Below are 24,578 nucleotides of genomic sequence, written 5' to 3'. Positions count from 1 at the left end.
GTTAAGCGGGCTGTTGCGCGTCGGTGCGGTGACCGAGGCCATACGCCTTGTAACGCCCACGATGCGGCTATATCTCCTACGTGTCGAGGCACGACTTAGAGGCATAACCGCATAGTGGTTTTGTCGCAAGAAGGGTCATCTTCACGCAATCCCATGTAATGAACAAGAATGGGATAAAGAGTTGGCTTACAATCGCCACTTCACACAATACATAAATATCATTCATACATCATCCAAAATACAATCATATAGACCGACTACGGTCAAAATCCAGATGAAAATAAGACAACCCCAAATGCTAGATCCCCGATCGTCCCAACTGGGCTCCACTACTGATCATCAGGAAAAGACACATAATAGCGACCACGTTCCTCGTCGAACTCCCACTTGAGATCGACGCCGTTATCTGCACTGGCATCGTCGACACCTGCAACTGTTTTTGGAAGTATCTGTGAGTCACGGGGACTCAGCAATCTCACACCCACGAGATCAAGACTATTTAAGCTTATAGGACAAGGAGGTGCAAAGAGGTGGAGCTGCAGCGGCAAAAGCATGTATGGTGGCTAACTTACGCAAATGAGAGCGAGAAGAGAAGCAATGGAACGGACGTCATCTAGCAATGACCAAGAAGAGGTCCTGAACACCTACTTACGTCATACATAACACAGGCCGTGTTCACTTCCCGGACTCTGCCGAGAAGAGACCATCACGGCTACACACGCACTTGGTGTATTTTAATTGGGTCAAGTGACAAGTTATCTACAACCGGACATTAACAAATTCCCATCTGCCTCATAACCGCGGGCACGGCTTTCGAAAGATAATACCCTGCAGGGGTGTCCCAACTTAGCCCATCATAAGCTCTCACGGTCAACGAAGGATAAACCTTCTCCCGGAAAGACCCGATCAGTCTCGGAATCCCGGTTTACAAGACATCTCGACAATGGTAAAACAAGACCAGCAAAGCCGCCTGAATGTGCCGACAAATCCCGATAGGAGCAGCACATATCTCGTTCTCAGGGCACACCGGATGAACACTACGTACAGCTAAAACCAATCCTCGAGTTTCCCCAAGGTGGCGCTGCAAGTGGCTCTAGTTTGGACCAGCACTCAGAGGAACACTGGCCCGGGGGTTTAAAATAAAGATGACCCTCGAGCTCTAGAAAACCCGGGGGGGAAAGGTATAGGTCGCAAATGGTAAAACCAAGGTTGGGCCTTGCTGGAGGAGTTTTATTCAAGGCGAACTGTCAAGGGGGTCCCATAAATCACCCGACCGCGTAAGGAACGCAAACTCAAGGAACATAATCCCGGTATCACAGTAACTAGGGCGGCAAGAGTGGAACAAAACACCAGGCATAAGGCCGAGCCTTCCACCCTTAACCAAAATATATAGATGCATTAATTAAATAAGAGATATTGTGATATCCCAACATATCCATGTTCCGACATGGAACAAACTTCAACTTCACCTGCAACTAGCAATGCTATAAGAGGGGCTGAGCAAAAGCGGTAACATAGCCAAACAACGGTTTGCTAGGAGAGGATGGTTAGAGGCTGACATGGCTAAAAATAGGAGACATGATATAGCAAGTGATAGGTAGCGGAGCATGGCAATAGAGCGAACAACTAGCATAGCAAAGATAGAAGTGATTTCGAGGGGTGGTCATCTTGCCTGCAAGGTTCTCAGAGTTGTCGAAAGCTTGATCCTCGTAAGCGTACTCGACAGGTTCCTCGTTCACGAACTCGTCTCCCGGCTCTACCCAAGACAAGAACACAAACAAACGGAACCACAATCAACAACGAGAAATGCGCAAGCAACATGATGCAAGACATGTATGATATGCAAGATATGATATGCGATGCATATGCGTGCTCCGGAAGGAAAATGATGAACATGGCAGTAACTTGGCAAACCAAGCATGCCACTGGAAAGATGAGATGATTTCGGTCGAAATCGATATAAAGATCACCGGAATCGGATGCACGGTTTGCAAATGGCGAACAAAACAATAATGACACTAATCTGCGATAAACAGCAAGATAGCACTTAAAATGCAACAAGTAACAATGCTACAGCACCCCAACATAGCAACAAAGCACATGGCAGTAATCTACAGGAGATGCTTGACAAAATATGAACACTGAGCTACGGCTAGTTCACAACATATCAAGCTCAAACAAGCATGGAAAAAGTGCAAAAGATTACAGGTTCACAGACTTAGTGAAAAACTGGACATGGCAGAAAACAGCATCAGGTAGTAATGTTCAGAGCACAAAATCAACATGCTACAGAAACTTAACATAGCAAAAGAAGGCATGGTAGTGTTCTACTAAATGCACATGACAAAAGTCCCTTACTGACCATAATCCAAAAAGGACCAGAAGAAATGATGGCAAGCATGTAAACATAGCAAGTTTCGTTATCAGGTTCCAGACTTAGCAGAAAACAGAGCATGGCAGAAATATTAATATGTAGGCCTCTTTGTGAGCTTGATGCACTCACTACAGAGAAATTCATGACAAACCAAGCATACGTACAGCAAGATGACATGTTTATGAAGCTATCCATGGCAAGAACAATTACATAGCATGTATGGATCAACTACAATAAGCTTGGCAAAAATGCAGATCATGTTAAGAATCTGCCAGAAATATTTTATAGCAAACGTAGAGCAAGATTGAGTCATGCTATGGTACTCTAAAATTATAAACAATTGCCGGAATGGATCCAATACAACTATATCTACAAAACATCCTTACTGAACATCTCCAAAATATGCATGGATCTCTCTCTAGCATCAAGTTTACATGGCAACAAAATTACAGCAGACAAGACTTAGAGAAATCACTAAGTCCCTGAAATCAGAAATATTACGGGGCCTACTTTGCATGCTTGTGCTAGTCACCACAGAGATCACAAAAATACATGGACTATACCACTGGAAAGATGGCATGGCATACTTCAAAACACATGTAGAGCTCATGCTCAAAAGATGCACAGAATAAATGATACAAAAATGACAATTCTCCAAGTTCTGATAAGAACCAGAGATTAACAGCAACTAGCCCTCTTCCAACGAAGATTTGGCATCAAGATGACCTCTAATGAATATGGTGCAATTAAACAAAATGAAGAGCATCACGAGACGAACAATTTGATATATTACATGCGCGAATCGGAGCTATATGCACAGAGTTATAGCATCGGGAACAGGAGCACTTGCTGAGAATTTCCAGGACTTCGAAAAAATTAGAGGTCGCGAGAAAGTCAACGGGGCTCACAGATCTGGATCGAGCCCGAGCTCCAGGAGCTTGTCACCGGCGGGAGAGAAGGAGTCGGCGGTGGCGGCCGACGCCGGAGGAGGAGGGGACCCGGGGGCGGCGGTCGCCGGCGGGGGCGGCGGCCGGAGGCGCAAGGCGCGGCGGCGGCGGCGGAGTCGGCCGGCGGCGGGCGGCGGCGGCGAGGCCGGAGGCGGCGGCGGCGGGGCAGGCGCGGAGGCGGGCGCGCGCGGGCGCGGAGGAGGCGGCGGCGGGCTCGGGCGGGCCCGCTGCAGGCTTCGCGGGCCGGCGGCGGGGCGGTTGGACGTCGTCCGGCGCGGACGGACGCGTCCGGCGGCGCGGTGGGAAAAACTCTAGGGTTCGTCTGTGATTTCGTTTTTCGGGATGCCCACTTATAAATAGGTAGAGGGAGCTAGGAGGCTCCAAATGAGGTGCGGTTTTCGCCCACACGATCGTGATCGAACGACCTAGAGCATGGAAGAGAGTTTGGTGGGTTTCTGGCTGGTTTTAGAGGGGGTTTTTGCTGGACACTCAAATGGACTTTGCGGATGCCCGGTTAACCGTTGGAGTACCAAACGACCTCCGAATGGAACGAAACTTGACCCGTAGTCTCCGGGTGGTATATTAAGACCACTTGACAAGCCTCGGTCCATTCCGAGAAAGTTTGACACACGCACACGAAAGAAAAACAAGAGGGGTGCACCGGAGGAGATAGGAGCGCCGGATTGAAAAACGGACAACGGGGAAAATGCTCGGATGCATGAGACAAACACGTATGCGAATGCAATGCACATGATGACATGATATGAAAATGCATGACATGACAAAATACAAAACGAAAGACAAAACCCGACAACGGAGGGAAAAACATATCACATAGCCGGAAATGGCAAGAGTCGGAGTTACGAATATGACAAGTTACATGCGGGGTGTTACACGCCTACACCTGCAGCACACAGCAGTCGGAGGCGGAAGGCGCTGCAGCGCCGGAGGCGCGGCCGAGGAGGGCCGACGCGCGCGCCTTCGCCATGTGGTTCGCGCGGAGGAGCAGAATCGCCTTGCTATTGGGCGGAGGGCAGAATCCCAGGTCAGTTCATCTCGATCCCATTTTTGTGTAGGCTTGTCAGATCTACTGAGTTTTGGGCGAAATCCTTGAGTACCTTTGCCCTTGTGAGAGATTAGGGAAGAGATTATGCATAGGTTAACTGATTAGGAAGAGTTTTGGTTTGGGTACTGGTGAGATAGGATTCGAGGGGCATTCAAGGCTTGGTGATGCTCAGTTGGATGTCGTGGCGTGTGGAGGGAGAGGGAGAGAGATGTTCTCGTGCATAGGTTGTTGATCTGCTGACTTGCGCAACAACTGCTCATAGGCTGCTCATATAGTTGCCTAGCACCTTTTTTCATGCAACAATGTACCTATGTTGTAGTTTCCTGTTGTTGAAATGTGTGTGTATGAGGTTGTGTGCTGTGGTTCGACGCTCATGTATGTTTTTATAGATATGTCATTTTTGCTTAAGTTTTGTGATTCAGTTTTCAGACTTTTGCTGGAGTTTTATGAGTCAGTTGCCTGACATGCCCACAACTGTTGCCTAGTGTATTTGTGCAATGCCTGGCTTGCTCAAGTTTTGTTAGCCAGTTGCCCTGACATGCTACCATCTGTTGCCCAATGAATTTTGTACAATGTCAGGCTTGCTAAATTTTTTTGTGAGTTAGTAGCCTGACATGCCATCATCTGTTTTTCCTAGTGCGTTTGTGTAATGTCAAGCTTGCTCAAGCTTTCTTAGTCATTTGCCTGACATGCCATCATGTGTTGCCTAGCAGTCACGATATGTTTTTGTTCAGGTGCTTGATGTGTAACAGATTTTTCGTGCTCCCTGTAGTCATGTTGTACTTAGGTTTTTGTATGTCCTTGTATTAATGTTGTAACACAGTGAAAATCAGATAGTTTACAACCTTTTTCATTGTCCACTTTTTCTAAATTGTTGTTTGCTTAGTTTAGAAAGAATTTAGTCAAACGAATTTGTTGGATGATATACAGTTTTTTCAGAACCATTTTTTCTGTTTTTTTATGATGATGCTCATTGTTTGTCCTTTATATATGCAGCAGAAAATAGATGGCTGGGACAAGTCCTAAGTCAAAACGGGATGGACCTGCTAGATCAAGTCACGATGACCTTGCATCTCATGGGAATGAAGAGCATCAAACACAAGTCCTAAGTCAAAACAGGATGGAATGCTCGGGAAGTTTTATGTTCTTCCTGTACATAACAGATTTTGTTTTCCATTTTTTATTGATTTATGTGGTTTCCATCTTCCAGCCATGGAGCAGTGCATGAATAACTGGGTACAAGCGTCAGAGAACTAAAGCAGTTATTGCACGGGGGAAGCGTCCTGATGATATTATTAGTAAGGAGAATAGTAACGAGAGCCAAGCTGCAGATGCTGGGAATACAAATGTCGAAGGTGCAGACGTCGAGCAACCTCCAAAACCAAAATGCCAGAAGACGGGAGGAACTGAGGTATTTGCATAGTTGCCTCAGTTTCACAAAGCAGTTGCCCAGCAATGCTGCCTAAGTTGCCTATGTTGTGATGAACATTATTTCCTTTGCTAATTCCTTCTTTTTGTTTTTTCCTCGTGTGCAATAGGGTCATAGGAACAGGGCATCCCCTGCAAGGCTCTTCAAGTTGAACAAGGACTTGGTTCCTGACCAAAAGGGTGTCATCATTGGAAAAGAATTTGGTGGCATTCTGGACCTTGCAGCGAGTAGCATGCCTGGAGATCTTAGCCAGTGGATAATGAAGCATTACGACCCTGAGATTTCGCAGATAGTCATTCTAGAAAGGGGGAAGATTCTTGTAGATGTTGCAAGTGTCCGTAGGATACGGGGTTTGCCAAATAGGGGCGGGAAGGTGTGCTTCGAGAATTGGCCTGAAATCACAAAGGCAATGTACAGTATTTACAACATCACATCCAAGAACTCCCCAACTCTCACAGAATGGTGCAAGATGATCATAGACATGGGAGGATCTTATGATGATGACTTTGTCCGCGCTTGGCTAGCTCTTGTTTTTTCGTGCTTCCTTGCCCCTTCAACTAGTTTAAGTATTTCCCCAAAAAGCTTCCCGGCGGTCATGGATGTCAATGGAATAACGGAAACCAATATATGCCAGTTTGTTGTTGATCAACTAAAGCTTGCGTTCATTTCGGGGCGTGGCAACAAGAAGGCTGTTTGTTGTTGTGTTTTCCACCTTGTTGTAAGTAGCTAGTGTTGTCCTTTTTTTTCTTTTTTTTTGCAATTATTAGCTAACTTAAACTTTGTGTTCTTTTTTCTTGTCTTTACGCAGCTGTTGTATCTAGACTCTTTGGACGTTGATGAGCCAATCCCGAACTTGGTACCAAGGGTTTCAGTTTGGAATTCAGATTTAATTTCCAAAGTTATCAAGAAGGACGGGAAGGCTCCGGGAGAATATGGCAATTTGCGGGTAACTCAATTTTTGTATTTTAGGAGATATATTATTGTCCTATTATTTTTAGGCAACACTACCATTTTAGAGTAGGCAATTCACTTTCAAAGACCAAGCAAGCTAATGTAATTTTTTGGGCAAGTGCTTCACATATATTTCAAGTAGGTCCAAGTAGTTATCAGTCTTTCTTCGAACCTTTTTGTTTGTCATGCACACAGTAGGATAATGTTTACAGGAAAGGATTGTTGTATTACTGGTAGCTGTTGTAGTACATTTTGCAGCTCTCTTTTTTGTGTGCAATTTACATGTTGAAAAGTAGCAAGTTTCTACAACAACACAAGCAACTTATGTCCTGAAAACTAGCAACTTGCATACCAGTTCTACATTTTTGCTGATTACAGTATCCACTAATAGTAGGCAACAGGGAAGTGGGATAATGGATGCAGGAATTTTCAGATAATTAGTAGTACCATTTTCTTCATTTTCTCAGTTCTTGTTGGTATGGGAGTGCCAGAATTGTTGTCACTCATAGTTTTTTTTAATCTTCTTTGGCTATAAACCACTAGCTCAAGACGGAGTTTTCCCGGTGTGCGGATGATAGCTTGTTTGGCAGTATGGACCATATCACCAAATTTGTTGCCACAAGATTGCCCGAGTCATATGACAAAACGGTAAGTTATCCAACACTTGTTTTTCCCTCTCATTGTTGTTTCCTTTTTACCGCCATTTGTACATTCAACCATTTTTCAGACTCTTCAATAGAAGATTTGTACTTATCATGTTCTCTACCATCCACTTTTATGTTTTACAGAAGCAAAAGAAGCTCACAAGTTTGGTGCACGAAATGTGTTCCGTAATTTCACATGCAGTGGGGAAGCTCGTGACTGGGATTGGGAAGATAGATGATGATGAATGGGGGACAAAGGAGGCAGATCCTACTACTGCGGAGACAAGCAGGCGGTAGTCTAATAGAAGGGGCAAGCGATTACCAGCCGGCAGAGACAGCTTACCAAGTGAGGAGGAGTCGTTTAATTCCGACAGCGACGACAGCGAGGCAGACGATAGTAAAAGTGAGGGAGATGGCAGGGATAAAGGTAGTGATGAAAGCGATAGCGATGGCAGTTCTGACAGCGATGATGGTCATGATGGATCAAGTGGAGTTCAGGGGAAATCAAGTAGCCAGGGAGCATGACAAACGGTGGATCACCACGAGGGGGCAAGTGTTGACATTGGGAGGGAGGACGGAACTGAGGGAAATGAGGGCAATGAAGATGATGAAGAGGAATAGGATGACGAAAAAGAAGAGGATGAAGGAAAGGAAGACGATGACGATGAAGAAGGTGATGGGAACGATAAAGCAAGGAAGATGATGGGCAGGGGAAGCAGGATGACGATGATGAAGATGACAGTGGAGGTGGCAACGGTGGCTCAGGCGGCAATGGTGGCTCCGGTCGGGATGAGGATGCCGCAGCTGAAAAAGCAGACAGCGATGATGATGAACAATGCAAACTGCAATTTCTAATTGAAAAGAAGAGAGACAGAAAGCCAAAAGGATTGGATGAGGCAGATAGGATCTCTATCAGAGACCTTGTGATGACAGAATTCAAAACTTCTATTTCCCCAAAACCACGCTTCCCTGTTTTTGAAGTGAAAGAAATGTTGGATATTGATGACATATCCATGGCAACCGAAGCGAGGATGATGTTCGAAGAGTTGTTGAGGAGGAAAGACTTGGAAATGGTCTTCACATTCAACCCTAAGGAAATATGTCCAATGCCGATTCGCCAGAAAATAATGAGAGAAATGGGCGCTCTAAATGTAGCTAGAGAACCAAAGAATGCTTGTCAAAACCAACTACCACCACTCCCGCCATCAAAGAAGATGAAGAAAACTGTCAGTTTTGTATTAGAGCCATCCGTGATGAATGAAACAGCAATGCATCCGCAAGCATATCATGCCAAAAATCCCGGATACAGCCAAGGGGGAAAGTCAAGGCAGTCAACCATGAAAAAATCTGGTCCTTCTCAGCAGCAACAACAGGCAAATTATGAAACAAAAGAGGCAATTCATGGGAACAGCAAAACACAGGTGGTAAAGAGTACGCCATCAAGATCAGCAGTACCATCGTGCAGCAAAGATGGAGATGAGGCAGTATCTACAGGGGCAGCCCCAAAGCATTCTTGTAATTTTCATTCCCAATGTCAAGCAAGTGGATCACATATTCTGGCAACTCAGTCCAAGCAGAAAGCAAGACCAGCTGCTTTTCAGGCAAGTTTTGCAGAGGGAACACTTGACCCCATAAAAGTAAGACCAGTTCAACTCAAAAAGGGGCCTACAATGCTAGTAAGCACAGCAAACCACATCGGAACACAACCACTAGGTGACTTAAATGGTCAAGTGCCTTTCCCGTCTCGAGGAAATGTGATGCAGTCAGCCAATGGTATCCAGAGGGCCAAGGTGCAAGACTTCAAGGCATCACTTGAGGCTGCAGCATTAAATTATGAAGGACACAAAAATGATAAAGAGAACATCCCTCCGGTGTCATGTATGGAGATCAAAAGGATACAAGACTTGCCTGAAGTTGTAACCATGGGAAAAAGTCCGGAACAAAAGTTGCTTATAGCCCTAGGGAAATTGCCTGACTGCTCAACTGTGCTTGCCCAACCTGAGGCCAGGGGAATACTTCCCATTTCTCTGATGTGGAGGAGCGGTACCATGAATTCATGTGTGTTAGTGGGAAGACAACCAATGCACTAGAAATCAATGTTCTAGATGTGAGTGAGCTATTTGCAAGGTGTGTTGATCCAAACAGCAAGAATCCCCAATCCAAATCCACAAATCACACCTCAGCGAATAAAGATAAACAACATCTTGAGCAAAGGGACACTGAAAGATCAAATGATTTTTACAGAGAGTACTGCCCAGCACCAAGTTTCGATCTAGGCATAGATGATTTGCCCACGGGATCTGCAGACAACAGAGCACATCAACATGTTGGGTCAAGCACATTTGCAGAGCATGAGTTCAAGGAACTTCCAGTACATACCCAGCCAATCATCGAAATAATCGATGACGATTATCTGTTGGACCTTGAAGGCATAGATGAACCGTGTGCGCAAGCAGAAGAAAAGGCAAGTAAGTTTGACACAAGCTGTTCAGTTGGAATCTCGTCACCAAATGCGTACCAAACACCTGAAAAAAGTTCCAACCAAGGAGAAGTGGGATCAGGCAGCAAGATTTATAGCAGTAGTAGCTCAAGAGAGATGCATCCACATCAATTTGAGAGAAGGATTATCAAGCCACCTCCTTGCAAGAGGTCACCATTCATTGACTATAATGAGAAGAAAGTCTACATGTCCAAACCTGAAGCAAATAGATTGTGTGCATCGGTTATCTTGCATGGGAGAATTAATGAAGAAGAATCACCAGATCTGGATACCAGGTATGACAATATATCATTGCATTTATTTTGTCAGCCTTTGCACAATGCACTTTTTCCCAGGCAAGGTCTACCATGTTATCAGGCAATTCAAAATGTTTTTACAAGCAATCCAGTTATAGAATCAGGCAACTTGGCTTAGTGTGAAATGCTTATTTCAAATAGTTTCTCCTTCATATGACCATCCCCCCCCCATGTGTTTCCCTGAGTTGAATGCTGGTAGGCAAATTATGGAAGAATTTGTGAGCTGAATGTCTCTCTTTTTTCATGCAGCCCAAGGGTAATTGAATATGGTAAATACTTTGTCACAGTCAGGGAGCTTGCAAACTCAATGAAGAAGGAAGGTTTTGTCTTGAGCCATGTAATGGAAGTTGGTATAGAGTCTATAATGATGAACTTGCCACCAGACTCAAAGAAGCTTGTGATGCCCCTCAGGTTCTCGGTAAGGAAACGCGAAGCAGTTAGTAGTGTAGTTTTGCGATTCTTTCTTTTTCTTTTTTTCATAACAAGTCATGGTCATGTCCGTATTCTTTTTCCACCAGGTTCAGATGCAAAACATGGAATTGAACGACAAGGAGCTCATTTCTCGGTTCAAGAAGTCGAATCGCTTGGACCGTAAAGACATGGTAAGTTAATGGTTTCTTTATTTTGTACCAATGAATTTTTTATATATCACTATTTCTGCTAAAACCTTGCTCACACAAATGTAAATATTCTTAGGGGGGGCAAGTTGACCACACTCATGAATTGCTTTCCCTGGCAAGTTGCTTACATAATTGCATAACTTGCATGTGCATTTTTGGCAGGTTGCTTACATAAGTACATAACTTGCCTATGCACCTTCTGTTTTTGGCAAATTACTCACATAAGTACATAACTTGCATGTGCATCTTGGCTTCTTCAGTCCACGTCTTAATTTGTGAGAGCACACAGAGAAAAGTTGCTTACATGGAGCTTCTAGTATGCTTTTATTTATTTTTTACTAACCCCATTTGTTTTTTCTAACAGATTATGTTCCCAGTTTTAGAGAACATTGACAAGACAAAGCCAGTTATAGGCAATCATTACTGGATTTTTAACGTGAACATAAGGGACCGGCGTTTTGAGGCTCTTGATTCTTGGAGGACGCTCCAGAACAAGTCTCTAGATGTTTGCGCAAGGAAAATGGTTGCAAGTTTTCGGGCTCTATGGGAAGAGCATTACGCCAGCTTCGGCGTCTCGCTGGATGACTTTGGGCTTACCAACATCGACGTTCCAAAACAAAAAACTGAGTAAGCATCCACTTTTTTCACATAAAACTCTGCTTTTGTTCAGTTTTTTTACAAGTGACACAGTACTACATAGAGTAAACTAGCTAACTAGAAAAGTTCTTTTTTCAATTTTTGTTTAGGTTCAACTGTGGTGTTTTTGCTCTTACGCTAGCAAATGTTTGGGAGGCAAGGGTTGTTCCAAATTTCACAGCTGAGGATATTCCAAGCATCAGGAAACAATTGACCAACACGTGGGTTGACAACGGTCACAACAAGGCTCAATGGAAAACCATACTCAAGTTAGCATAGGTCAGTTTTTTTCTCCCCTCATGCATACTACATCATGTAAATGCATGCGTATTTTCTTGCATTTGTGAATTTTGGACCGCCGGGGGAGTTGCCTGTATAAGAACTTGGACCAGGCAACTCAATTGCATAAACAGGCAGTTTAAGCTTTAATGTGAGGCAAGTTAATCAGAAGAACCCATAAAAGATAAATAGTATGATCATTACATAACCAGGAAATTGTTGCATTTTTAGCATTGCAGAATCTTATGTATGTAAGTTTTCGACCGTTATGGGGAGGGCAAGGGTGTGGGCAGGGCAATACAAAGCACACAACAGGCAACTCAAAACTCATAAACAGGCAATTCAAACTCCAGTGTGAGGCAAGTCACCCACAAGAAACCATAAACCAGAAATAATAGTTTAGGATGTTCAAACATACAGACCCACAAATAGTTCAATTTGTCAATGCCATTCAACACATCTTTCAGCCATCTGGTCACTGTGTGACCATTACACCAATCTGGTCGGGCAGTTTGCACTATTGTGGTTAACAGAACCACAATAGCTGCACTTGTTCTTTCTCTTCGGGTGCAGCTCAAGTGTTGATTGAATTCTTTTTTACTTTGCCCTCCCTTTTGTAGTTGATTTTGGAGGGTCTCTAGGAATTGCAGGGCCAAGTGTGCTAGTAGGTCTTCCAAACTGTGGTTCAACCATCGTAGTACCTTGCGCGGCTGCAACAGCTGCATGTAGAGATGTAATACTGAGTGGCTGGTGTGCATGTCCACCAGGAGCTTGCATAATAGGAGATGAAATTGCATTGCCACTTTCTTCTTGTGTAGTTGAAGAACCTGGATGCTGTCCATACCTGCCATCCACTATTGCTGATGATGCAGGCGATGGTGCCAGTCCAAGACTAGTCACATAGTTTGTGTTTGCTGCGTTAGGCCCCCGCGGTGGTTGTATAGCCCCCATAGGTTGTGGTGCAGGCCAGGTTGCTGGTCTAGGACCCATAGGAGGTCGCGCAGGCCCTCTTGCTAGTGTCGTATCCATCACAAGTTGTGGCGCAACTCCTCTTAGTGCTTGCACAGGCCTTGTCATTGTTGAGCCCCTAGAAAGGTGCGGTGCTGCTCCACTGTTAAGTGGCACATATCCTGACAGTTGTTGTACAGGCCACCAGCTTTGTGCGGGAGGACCCCTGGGTAGTGGTACAGCCCCCCTGGGCATCGCTGCAGCCCTCAACGTTGTTTGTTGGTGTCCATCTTCACTCATAGAGTTACCAGCTAGTGTTGGTGCGTTTTTTCTCCGCGGTGCAGAAGTAGGTCGATGCTGCCTAGGTCCAGAAGGGGTTTGTGCAGGTTCGTTAGGACGCACCGCAGGGCCACTAGTTGCTTGAGTGTTACTCTATGGTGGCGCGGAAGTAGGTCGCTGCTGCCTAGGTCCAGAAGGGGCTTGTGCAGGCCCTTCAGGATGCACCGCAGGGCCACCAGTTGCCTGAGAGTTACTCGGTGGTGGTGCAGAACCATCAGCTGATGGTGGAGGGACACCAGAGGGCCCACTTGTTGGTGCTGGCGGTTTCTTCTTCTTTGACATGTTAAGATTTTTGATTTCATGACGCGCACCACGCATATGTTTCTTTACAATATCTGTCGCAGCATCTGACTCACTAGCAACCCGAGCAAGACTACAAAAATCCATCATCAAATTTGCATGCCTGAGTTCCTTCTTCGACTGTGGTGGCATCTCATCAGGTTGCTCTTCGACAACAGGGGGTGCATTGGGAATTGCCAAAGGTGTCCATCTTCTAAGTATGTACTGCGCTGGGATTTCATCAACACCAAGTTGGTTGAAAACTTTCAAGATATGCAGCAAAGCATGCCGTCCCTCTCAATCTTGCAGCAGTCACATCTGTAGTCTCCAGCACTAGCTTCCACCGTGACAAAATAGCCCCTAGAACCATATTTGGCAACCCACTCTTGATTTGGGTAAACCTCATACAAGTTTTCACCATGCGATCGAACGTTGTACCTTGTAGTCAACTGAAACTCATCACGAAACTTCTCGTACAAGTCCCTAGTATAAGATCCATACGCCTGCTTCTCTATTGGGTAAGATGACCACATTTCAGTATGTAAATGTCCTGTCCTGTAGTCTTTTGAACCCTCCCGGACTAGTATGTGTGTTTGGATTTTCTGATATTGCTTCACAAATTTCAAAATGGATTTGTGTGGGTTCACATATCGCTTAAGGACAGCGTTGAACCCCTCGCTGCGTTGAGTTGACTGCAAGAAAGGGAAGAATTGGTGCTTGAAGTAACAGGGTACCCATGTTTCTCTGTATTTGTATAGATTCTTGAAGTGGGAGTTAGTCATAGCCTCATACTTCATCATCAGCTCACACCACCCCGCCTCAAATTCTTCTGGCGTCAAGCTGAAGTCAACACAGTTGTTGAAATCTTTGGACAAGCCAGGGTTTCGCCCCAGCAATGCTCCAAGCTTCTCTTGTGCTTTTTTCATAATATGCTAGCGACAACAGCGGTGCACACTTGTAGGAAAGATCTTTTTAATTGATTGTGCCATTGCGATGTCTTGGTCGGTTATGATGTTGGTGGGTGCTACATTGTGCATTGCCTCAAGGAAGGTCTGGAATAGCCAATCAAACCTTGACGCCAACTCTTGCCTAACAAAGCCACAGCCCAACATGAATGACTGCCCATGTTTGTTAATCCCAATGAATGGTGCAAAGGGCATGTTGTGCATGTTAGTCATATACGTTGTGTCAAAGGAGATACAATCATGATAAGATTCCACGTACGCCTTCCTTGCTGCACCATCGACCCAGAAAATATTCTCAACCCTGTCCTCCTCATCATATTTTATCTTGTAAAAAAAATCTGGATCCTCTCTCTTCTGATCTTTAAAGTAAGCAACTGTCTCTATCATATCCCCTTCTTTTGTATCATCCTCGTTCAAGATCGTCTTGAGGTTTGTAATGTGCTTAGTGCCATAAGGTACAATGAGTTCTGACCCATAGAATTCTGACATGATGTGCATCATACGACCTGTTGACATGAACTCACAATGGTGGTCAATACTTTTTCTACACAAAAACAGTATCAAAAATAGTTTCTTTTCTGTTTTCAGCAAGGCAACTCAAATGCAAAGCTCAGGCAATTCATGAAGCTATACAAGCAACTACAACAATACGCCTCAGGCAACACATGAGCAAAATACACAAAACAAACCAGGGGGTAACTATGCATTAGTGAGCAATAAAAATTTCAATCATATGCAAGTTGACCTCATCCAGAAACAAGTACTATCGTACATTTTAGCTACAAAGAGACTAATCATAGGCAAGTCTAGAGTCAACACCAAATTTGTTTTACACATGAAAAAACTAGGCAAGTAGGAACTTTGCATTGAGCAACAAACAGGTAAACATTAGGCAAGTCCAGCATCCAGAAACAAACCAGACATTATCTTTTTTTCTACTGCTGTAAGCAATTTAATGTCATTATCAAGCAACTAAGTCACATGTTTGAAGCAAATCAGTCACATGTTTCAAGCAAAATCAGGTAGTTGTTGATGGGCCAAGAAACTCACAACCAGTAGGCATGTCCAAGTTCTTAAAGTTAGAAGGTAGTGGGGAGGGGGTGTGGTTTAAAACCTGTAGTTAAATTGCAGTTATGAAGATGAGTAAGGAAGGCCCTTTCTTCTGGCGAGATCCCTTGGTGTGATCACAAATACTTAGTCAAACATGGCTTGTCAACCAACGGATGGTTGTGCTCGCCAACAAAGTAGATCACCTCCCATCTGCCATCTATTACCTTCACAATCATCTTAGCTTTGCAACCAGTTTGCACAATTTTCTCTCTTTTTCGTTTCTTGCTCCTCTTTTTGCCTTTACTGTCATCATCAAGAAAGACAATAGCCTCATCTTCATTATCATCTTTTACTTGCTCAACAGTATCATCTAGCACAGGAATCTTTTCTGCCCCTCTGTCATCGACATCAGGCTTTCGAAACTTGTTGCAAACAAACTGTTGTTTTATCAACTCCCCGATTTTCATATCCTTCCTTGAAGTATTCATTTTGATTGAAAAACCCATCTGCAAGGAATATGCATTGTAGTGCTCCTTGGCATCTTCCAAAGTGTCAAACCTCATGCCCACATAAGGCTCCTTGGGCTGTGAGCAAGCTTCATCATCATTTTCAGCACCCAAACCATTACCAACAGTCCCACCAGTATCACCTTCAGCACCTGTGCCATCAAGGGTATGAGCATCACTCTCAACTGCTACTGCTGCAGGTACTTGTGTACTGCCAGGAGCCTCTCCCCCACGACTTGACTGCCCATCTGTCTACATTGCTTCTGTAGCAGCAGCATTGACTTTTTGCATGATAGGGGGATTAGGTGATTCCGCCACAAATTCTGCATTTCCAGCAGCATGTTGCGTACAGTAGAAAGGATCACCATTATTTTCATCTGGTTCCTCATTCAGGTCAATCATTTTCAACCTGTTTACTTTTTCAACATGGGAAAAAGTAAAGCAAGTCAGCAGAATGATGCAAGCAAGTAGCACAGTAAATACAAGCAAGCCAATAGCACAGCTACCCAAGCACACCACAAACAGGTCAATCATCTTCAACCTGTGCATTTTTTCAACCGGAAAAATTAAAGCAAGTTACGTTGTTGACGCAAGCTAGTACCACACTAAACACAGGCAAGCAAACAACACAGCAACCCAAGCACACCAGATTCACAAGATAGCATTCATGTGTGTGTTTTAAGGAAACAATTGAACATAACCAGGCAATTCAAAGTACACTATCAGGCAATCCAAACCATATAACCAGGCAAGTCAAACTATATATGTCAGGCAATATATTTTTCAGGAAATCCATGGTTTTTTTGTACTAATGAAACATTTTGTACATATAACATAGGCTTGTTTTTTGTGTACCATAATATATTTTCTTATTTGTTTTTCTTAAACGTAGGCAACATTAATTTGGTGAAGCGAGCCTCCTGCCATAGAAGTGCTACTTTCGAAGTGTCTTCAGAATGGAATTCACTTCAAAATTAGAGAGAATAGAGCATGTTTTGTGTTAGAAAAAACTTAAGTTAGCAGTTATGGGCATGGTCGCTCTTTATATTCAGAATATATTTTCAGTACCTATTTTTTCATCTTTATAGCAGCAAGGTTGTGTGTTTTGGCTATGCTCACTATGTTCAATGTGGTTTCCATTTTGCACAATTGGTTGAAGTAACGTTTCGCAGCTGAGATAGTTGTTGGTATATGGCTTTTCTTGGTTTTTTCTTTCTTTGCAGGATGAAATACTAATAAATTTGCAACTGTATCTTGGCAAATTTCCAACTTTTTTTGGATCATGGTGAAGGATATGCTATAACAAAGGTAAATTGTACTACGCAACAGTCTCTCTTTGTTTTTAGCTGCAATTTTACGTTTATTCTTCTCATGTTTTTTCACTGTTGAACCAAAGAATAATGGAAACAAATGACCAAGAGGAATGTTTTTCTAGCTTCATCGGGAGTTGCCTGGACATCATTATGCTTTTGCTTAATCCTATAATGCAAGTTGCTTCAATCAGCCATTTGTTTTTGGTCCACATGTACCAGAAAGATCTGCTAGGAAAAAGCCTTGTTTTTTGCCTTTTTCCATAGTGAGGTCAGTGTTCATCGTCTTATAAGTTACAAAGGGGTTCATGTTTTGCCATGTCATAAGTTTCCAAAGTTGTGTACATACCCTATACTTAGTTGCCTCATTATAGCACTGTTTTTGCTCAAACAGGATGTCTAATTTGCCAAGAACATTTTCATAAGCAATTAACAGAACTGGAACACATTAAATAGATCATGATCATGATAGCACTGTTTTTCATCCTCTTATAAGCATTGTTTTTGCTCAGTCGTTTTTTTTTGCTTAAGGCATGACTTTTTGTCCCCAGTAATACTATCAGCACTTGCTTTACAGCTTACAATGTGTTCATATGCAACATAATTGCAAACAGAATGTGAAAATTGGCAAGAACTATCACTTAGGGTGCACAGTACTACTGAATTTGCCCAAAACAAGGGGCTGAAACTTGCCTAAACATCAGACTAAACATGCTTAACATCACATCTTTTTACACAATTTTTTGCATAAATGCAGCCTTGTACAAATCATGGGGAAAGTGAAAGATCGTGGATGTCGCCTAGAGGGGGGGTGAATAGGCGCTTTAAAATAATTACGGTTTAGGCTTGAACAAATGCGGAATAAACCTAGCGGTTAATTCGTCAAGCACAAAACCTACAACAACTAGGCTCACCTATGTGCACCAACAACTTATGCTAAGCAAGATAAACTACTAGGTGATAGCAAGATATATGACAAGAAGCAATATGGCTATCACAAAGTAAAGTGCATAAGTAAAGAGCTCGGATAAGAGATAACCGAGGCACGCGGAGACGACGATGTATCCCGAAGTTCACACCCTTGCGGATGCTAATCTCCGTTTGGAGCGGTGTGGAGGCACAATGCTCCCCGAGAAGCCACTAGGGCCACCGTAATCTCCTCACGCCCTCGCACAATGCAAGATGCCGTGATTCCACTAAGGGACCCTTGAGGGCGGTCACCGAACCCGTACAAATGGCAACCCTTGGGGGTGGTCACCGAACCCGTACACTTTGGCAACACTTGGGGGCGGTCACCGAACCCGTACACTTTGGCAACCCTTGGGGGCGGTCACCGGTACCCGTCAAATTGCTCGGGGCGATCTCCACAACCTAATTGAAGACCCCGACGCTTGTCCGGAGCTTTACACCACAATGATTGAGCTCCGAACACCACCAACCGTCTAGGGCGCCCAAGCACCCAAGAGGAACAAGCTCAAGGGCACCAAGCACCCAAGAGTAATAAGCTTCTCAACTTGTAACTTCCACGTATCATCGTGGAGAACTCAAACCGATGCACCAAATGCAATGGCAAGGGCACACGGAGTGCCCAAGTCCTTCTCTCTCAAATCCCACCGAAGCAACTAATGCTAGGGAGGAAAAAGAGAGGAAGAACAAGAAGGAGAACACCAAGAACTCCAAGATCTAGATCCAAGGGGTTCCCCTCACATAGAGGAGAAAGTGATTGGTGAAAATGTGGATCTAGATCTCCTCTCTCTTTTCCCTCAAAAACTAGCAAGAATCCATGGAGGGATTGAGAGTTAGCAAGCTCGAAGAAGGTCAACAATGGGGGAAGAACACGAGCTCAAAGGATAAGGTTCATTGGGGAAGAAGACCCCCTTATATAGTGGGGGGAACAATCCAACCGTTACCCCCACTTCAGCCCCGCAGAGAGCGGTACTACCGCTTGGCCAGCGGTACTACCGCTTGCCCCTATAAGCGGTACTACCGCTCCACCTCGCGGTACTGCCGCTGGGCCCAGAGCGGTACTACCGCATACGAGCGGTACAACGGCCCCCACTGCCGTGGCCAGTACCGTAAAACCCGACACGAAAAAAGACCCCCCGAATCGAGGCGGTACTAGCACTAGACCGCAGCGGTACTACGGGTGGGGGCTACCACTCTGGAGCGGTACTACCGCTCTAGAGCGGTACTACCGCTTGTAGCACTCAAGCGGTACTACCGCTCCGGCCCGCGGTACTACCGCTAGGAAACCAAAACTGCCAAAACTTCTGCATATGAGCTCCGAATTGAGCAAACTCAAGCTTGTTGGTTATACTAAGAAGAGGCAGGGGAGGTATGCCAACAAATAGAGGAGTGAAACCTCCAACCGAGAAGAACCGGCATAACCTCCAACATCGAAAACATCATAGAAGATGCGAGTGAACTCCGTTTTCGATGAACTCGAGCTTGTCATCAAGATGACCATAAGCTCCAAAACTCACAATGAGAAGAACCAAACAAGAACCAATAAAGATGATGCAAGGATGCAATGGTTTGAGCTCTCTATGAACGATACGATCAAGCTACTCATCGAGAGCCCCCCTTGATAGTACGGCAATCGATCCTATAACCCGGTCTCCCACCTACCATCATGAGACCGGTAAAATAGAAAACCTATCAAGAGCAAACCTTTGCCTAGCACATGGTCCACTTGAGCTAGATGATGACGATCTTGACTCCCTCAAGTTGGACCACCTTTCTTGGTTGCGTTGGCTCGATGAAGACTAGTTGATTGCTCCCCCATGCTCCACTATGGGTGAGCCACTCTTCCGCACATCTTCACAAGTCCATTGTCACCACAATGGACGGCAAGCTTCAAGCATTTGATCTCTTCATGATGCTTCACTTGAACTTGCACATCGCAACATCTTCACAAGTCCATTGTCACCACAATGGACGGCAAGCTTCAAGCATTTGATCTCTTCATGATGCTTCACTTGAACTTGCACACCGCAACCTAACCCCACAAAGAACTCTCACGAAGATCATGGGTTAGTACACAAAGCGTAATTGACAATGTTTACCACACCATGGGATCGCTTGATCCCTCTCGGTACATCTTCTACGCTTTGTGAGTTGATCAAGTTGATTCACTCTTGACTTAGTCTTGATCAACCATGAATCTTTTCAACTCTCTTCATTTGGATGATGTCTTGAAGATATACATGAATGATCACACAATCTTCTTCTCCAAGACATGCTTGCAATAAGCTCAACTCTCACATGACCAATCTTTGGATAATTCCTTAATAACACCTTGGTCACCACATAAACTCCTTGAAACCAACACATGAACTTCAAAGAAATGCCTATGGACAAATCCTTCAAATATAACTCAAGGCAACCATTAGTCCATAGAGATTGTCATCAATTACCAAAACCAAACATGGGGGCGCCGCATGTTCTTTCAAAGAGGAGGGATGTGGAAGTGAGCTAAATCTGACCTTTTTCCTTTGCTTTTTTGCCTTTTTGCTAGGCAATCTGAAACAAGCCCCCTTGATTTGCCTACAGAAGAAACCCTAATGGAGCCGCCATTGGAGGGTTGTGAAGGTTTTGTGGATCTGGAAGTGGCGAGGGGAAGGGGTGTGCCATCCTTTTTGGCTTGGGAGAGAAGAAGGTGGGGCTGGGGGTTAGGTGAGGAGAAAAGGAGACGCCCAGGGGTGGGGGAGGGACCGGGGGAAGGGGAGGACCAGGTGAGTTTGCCCGCTCGATGGTTGGACGCGGGAATCAGGAGGGGGACCAGGGCTTTCCTATCGGGGAACATAAAGTTACTATATTTGGATGGCTGCCACGAAACGCTAGGGAGCAGCCAATACATGGACAATAATATGTTGAACTTTCTTAAGGCATAGGTTGAATTTTTGTAAAGATATGGTGAACATTTTTTTAAATATACGACGAACATTGTTTTAAACACATGATGATCATTTTTTAAAAACATCGGTTTCTATAGATAAGTAAAATAGAAAGTATTTTCCTAAATATTTTTTAAATTTTCAAAATATATAAAAACTGATGAAGTCGAAAGGTCAGATAAAAATGGTAAGAAAAAGAGGGCCAACGAGTCGACGAGACCGTACCGAATATATAACGCCAACGAAAGGAAAATCAGCAGTGTAATGCAGAGGCAGACTCTTTCTCCGGCTGGCCGACGCGCCCGACCCAACCTAGCGTGACGGTTCCCAGAAATATCCCAGACATGACCCCAACCGCGAGCACAACGTTGACGCACTATTCCCCACCAAAAACGTACAATCGTCAGCCTTGGCGTGCTGCAGTTTGACAAGCACAAGCACACGCGCGCTCTATTTCTTTACGCGCAATGGAATTCCGGGGAGAGGAGGACGGGGACGGCAGCGACGTGGGCGACGGTGCCCCGCCCGCGGCACCTCACCGCAGCGCCACCGCAAACGGGCCGGCAGACAACATGCAAGCGGAGGCGAGGCGGCAGTACCACGAGTGCCTCCGTAACCACGCGGCGGCCGCGGGCGGGCACGTCCTGGACGGATGCTGCGAGTTCATGCCGGCCTCCCCCGAGGACCCACTCGCATGCGCGGCCTGCGGCTGCCACCGCAGCTTCCACCGCCGCGACCCCTCGCCGGGGCGCGCCCACTTGCCGCTGCTGGCTGCCAGCGCGCGCGCACCATTGCTGCTCCCGCCGGCGGCCAGCAAGCACCCGCACCAGCGTTTGCCGTTCCCCTACGGCCTTGCGGCCAGCGGCGGCACCGGCACGACGACCGAGTCCTCCAGCGAGGAGCGGCGTGGGCCGTCGCCGGCACCGCGGAAGCGCTCCAGGACGACGTTCACGCGGGAGCAGAAGGAGCAGATGCTGGCGTTCGCGGAGCGCGTCGGGTGGAGGCTGCAGCGGCAGGACGAGGCGATGGTGGGGCATTTCTGCGCGCAGGCCGGGGTCCGGAGGCAGGCGCTCAAGGTCTGGATGCACAACAACAAGCAGAGTAGCAGCGGTAGGAGGCAGCAGCAGCAGGAGGAGGAGAAGCAGCTTCAGGAGCATAGCCAAGAGCAGCAGCAGTAGCCATGGCAGGAGACAGGTTCCATAGTAGGAGGCAACGCTCCTCGCGCCCTTGTAAAGTTTTTAACTGTTGGAAAGTTCTTCTGTTCTTTTTCACTCTCTTCTAATTGGCTGATCACTGTTGCTTCTCTGTCATATCAATGCATGATCATTCCTGGTAGGAGCATTGGTTGGATTGGGATATTTCTTTTGGTTATTTGTCTGTGTGCATTTTTAAACTATATAGAGAAAATCACTTTCTACACAATGTACAGTACGCTGTATTTTATTTTATTTTATTTTGGAGTTGGTGTACTACGCTGTATTATAAGCCTTATTACTTCATCAGCACGCTCATTCTGATAATCGCAACCGAAGTGAAAGCAGTTTCTATTGGATGGTTAATTTTGCGTTTACCGAATCAGAATGGCTTGCCGAGGCATGGCCATGGCCAGACAGCAACTGGATTATACCAGGCTTAATACAAGTGGACGGCTAGATTTCCACGCGGGACAGGTAATCGCATTGCCTGTTGTGTCCGCATCTGTTATCTTTGAGTTGGATTACAAGGATTTTGTTTGAAGGAATTGTGAGGACCATGGTGCGAGGGAGGAAAGGTTGACAAGGATGCCATGGGTTGGATACCCCTCAAGATAACAGGCAAGCAAAAAGGAAAGAAACTTCAACATCTTGAAATCTTGCACTATTCGCAGCTTATAAATTCTTGAGAAGAGTTCCACTCGAATCTTCATGAGGTGAAAAGGACAAATAACCACTAGTTTTATAAATATGGATTGAGCTATACGACCATATAAGTGAAGATTTGGACATTAAATCATAACTGGTTTAAAATGTAACGGCCCTAACAGAGTGGCGGCCATTAATATGAGCACAAAATTCATTCCGGACAGAAAGTGCTATCAGAAATTCGCAGTCGGCCATAAGAACAAGGTACTCCCTCCATACAAATATATGTGGCATAAAGCGTTTTTGGAGATTGCCTTTTTTTTATCATTGATAAAAAAACAGAGGCAAAAAGACTTGCCCCATTCATTAATTATAAGGAGAAGGTGTTACAGACTCCAAGGTTGCGACCAGAACCCTAGTCGTCGCCCCATCTACTCCACCTCTCCCATCGCCAGAGCGTGTCGTCGGGCAAAGCCCGCGCGGCGGCGGAGGAGGAGAGGTCCTAATCGGGGGCGGCTGTCCGTGGAGGAGTTGGAGGGTTGTTGCGCGATGGCGAAGAAGATGTGTGCTCGGGTGATGGTCTTTGTTGGGTTGTGCTCGACGGCGGTGTTGGTGATGTAGCACAACGACCTTCTATGGCGGCCCAGATGGCCTAGGTCACCGAAGAAAAGTGAGCCGGTGCATGGTCCTGAATGATGATGAGCTCAATATCAGGCGCGGACAAGTCGTGCAACAACATAGGTGATTTTTTTCAACTTTTCATTAGGGAGTCTTCGAGTTTGGTTTGGGGCGGTGATGAGTCCAATTTCTTACCACGTTCTATCTAGTGTTTTGTGTGGTAGACATAAATTTTGTCGGAATTTTATCGCGTTCGCACATTTCTTTTTGTCTGCTTTGGCATGGATCCCAACAATAAGGAGTTTTGAGGCATTAGGAGGAATGTACAAGAACATGAGTAAAAATTACGTCAATTTATGTGATAAGTACCTACCAGATGAAGCCACGAGCAAATAGGACGAAAACCAGCCGCACAGGGGGGTCCAGAGGAGAAGATGGCACCTGGTACAGGCGTGAACGCTCGTAGCAGCGCTCGTACCAGGGGATCTTACCACATGGAGATCCGTCACAATCGCCCCTTGTGTCTTCGTATCGGAGTATGATATACATAAAGGCCAGAGAATCCATCAGATCGCACAACCCTAGCCTCCGGAAGGAATTCATAGGAGGAATTGACAAGAAGGGCTTCGTCACGCCATCACCATTTGCTATCATGTGTGCATGATTCCCTTATAGAAAATGTGTGCAATACTCATACACTACGCACAAGTACGTTTGATTAGGTAGAACTGTGTGTAGGATATCACACACAGTTTTATTTTATCGGTCATGCGCGATGGACAACTGATCGCCCACGTTCAGTTCGGCACACACGAGTTTATTTCCCTACTGCGTGCGATGTATCATCGCACATAGTCCTTCCCCATCATGTGCAATGGGGGTAGGGGGACGCCAATAGCGTGTACTACTGATATGGTCAACAAGATTTGAGTTATGTGCCACAAATATTGTACCATGATTTTTTTTATAAACATGAATCTACTGATACATTTTTTGTTATATATAACTAATATTTTACTGACCAACTTAATAATCAAAGGTTCAAATATACATGCGACTTTTATAAACCAACACTAGAATTGTC

General features: G+C 45.1%; 1 protein-coding gene across 1 annotated transcript; it reads left to right on the top strand.

The window, feature by feature from the left end:
• The first annotated feature begins 21,298 nt into the window (after window positions 1–21,298).
• Window positions 21,299–22,456, top strand: LOC109757656 (zinc-finger homeodomain protein 5). The gene has a single exon (XM_020316474.4). It carries the CDS (start codon window positions 21,503–21,505, stop codon window positions 22,211–22,213), a length of 711 nt encoding a protein of 236 aa, XP_020172063.1. The 5' UTR covers window positions 21,299–21,502; the 3' UTR covers window positions 22,214–22,456.
• Window positions 22,457–24,578: the final 2,122 nt, after the last annotated feature.

Source organism: Aegilops tauschii, chromosome 3, assembly GCF_002575655.3.
Source record: "Aegilops tauschii subsp. strangulata cultivar AL8/78 chromosome 3, Aet v6.0, whole genome shotgun sequence".
NCBI classification, from domain to species: Eukaryota; Viridiplantae; Streptophyta; class Magnoliopsida; order Poales; family Poaceae; genus Aegilops; species Aegilops tauschii.
The sequence above is the reverse complement of the archived record's forward strand: the minus strand, read 5'-3'. Positions and strand labels throughout refer to the sequence as shown.

Coding starts and splice junctions, on each gene's coding strand:
- LOC109757656 (XM_020316474.4), top strand. CDS start 21,503: ATGGAATTCCGGGGAGAGGAGGACGGGGACGGCAGCGACGTGGGCGAC.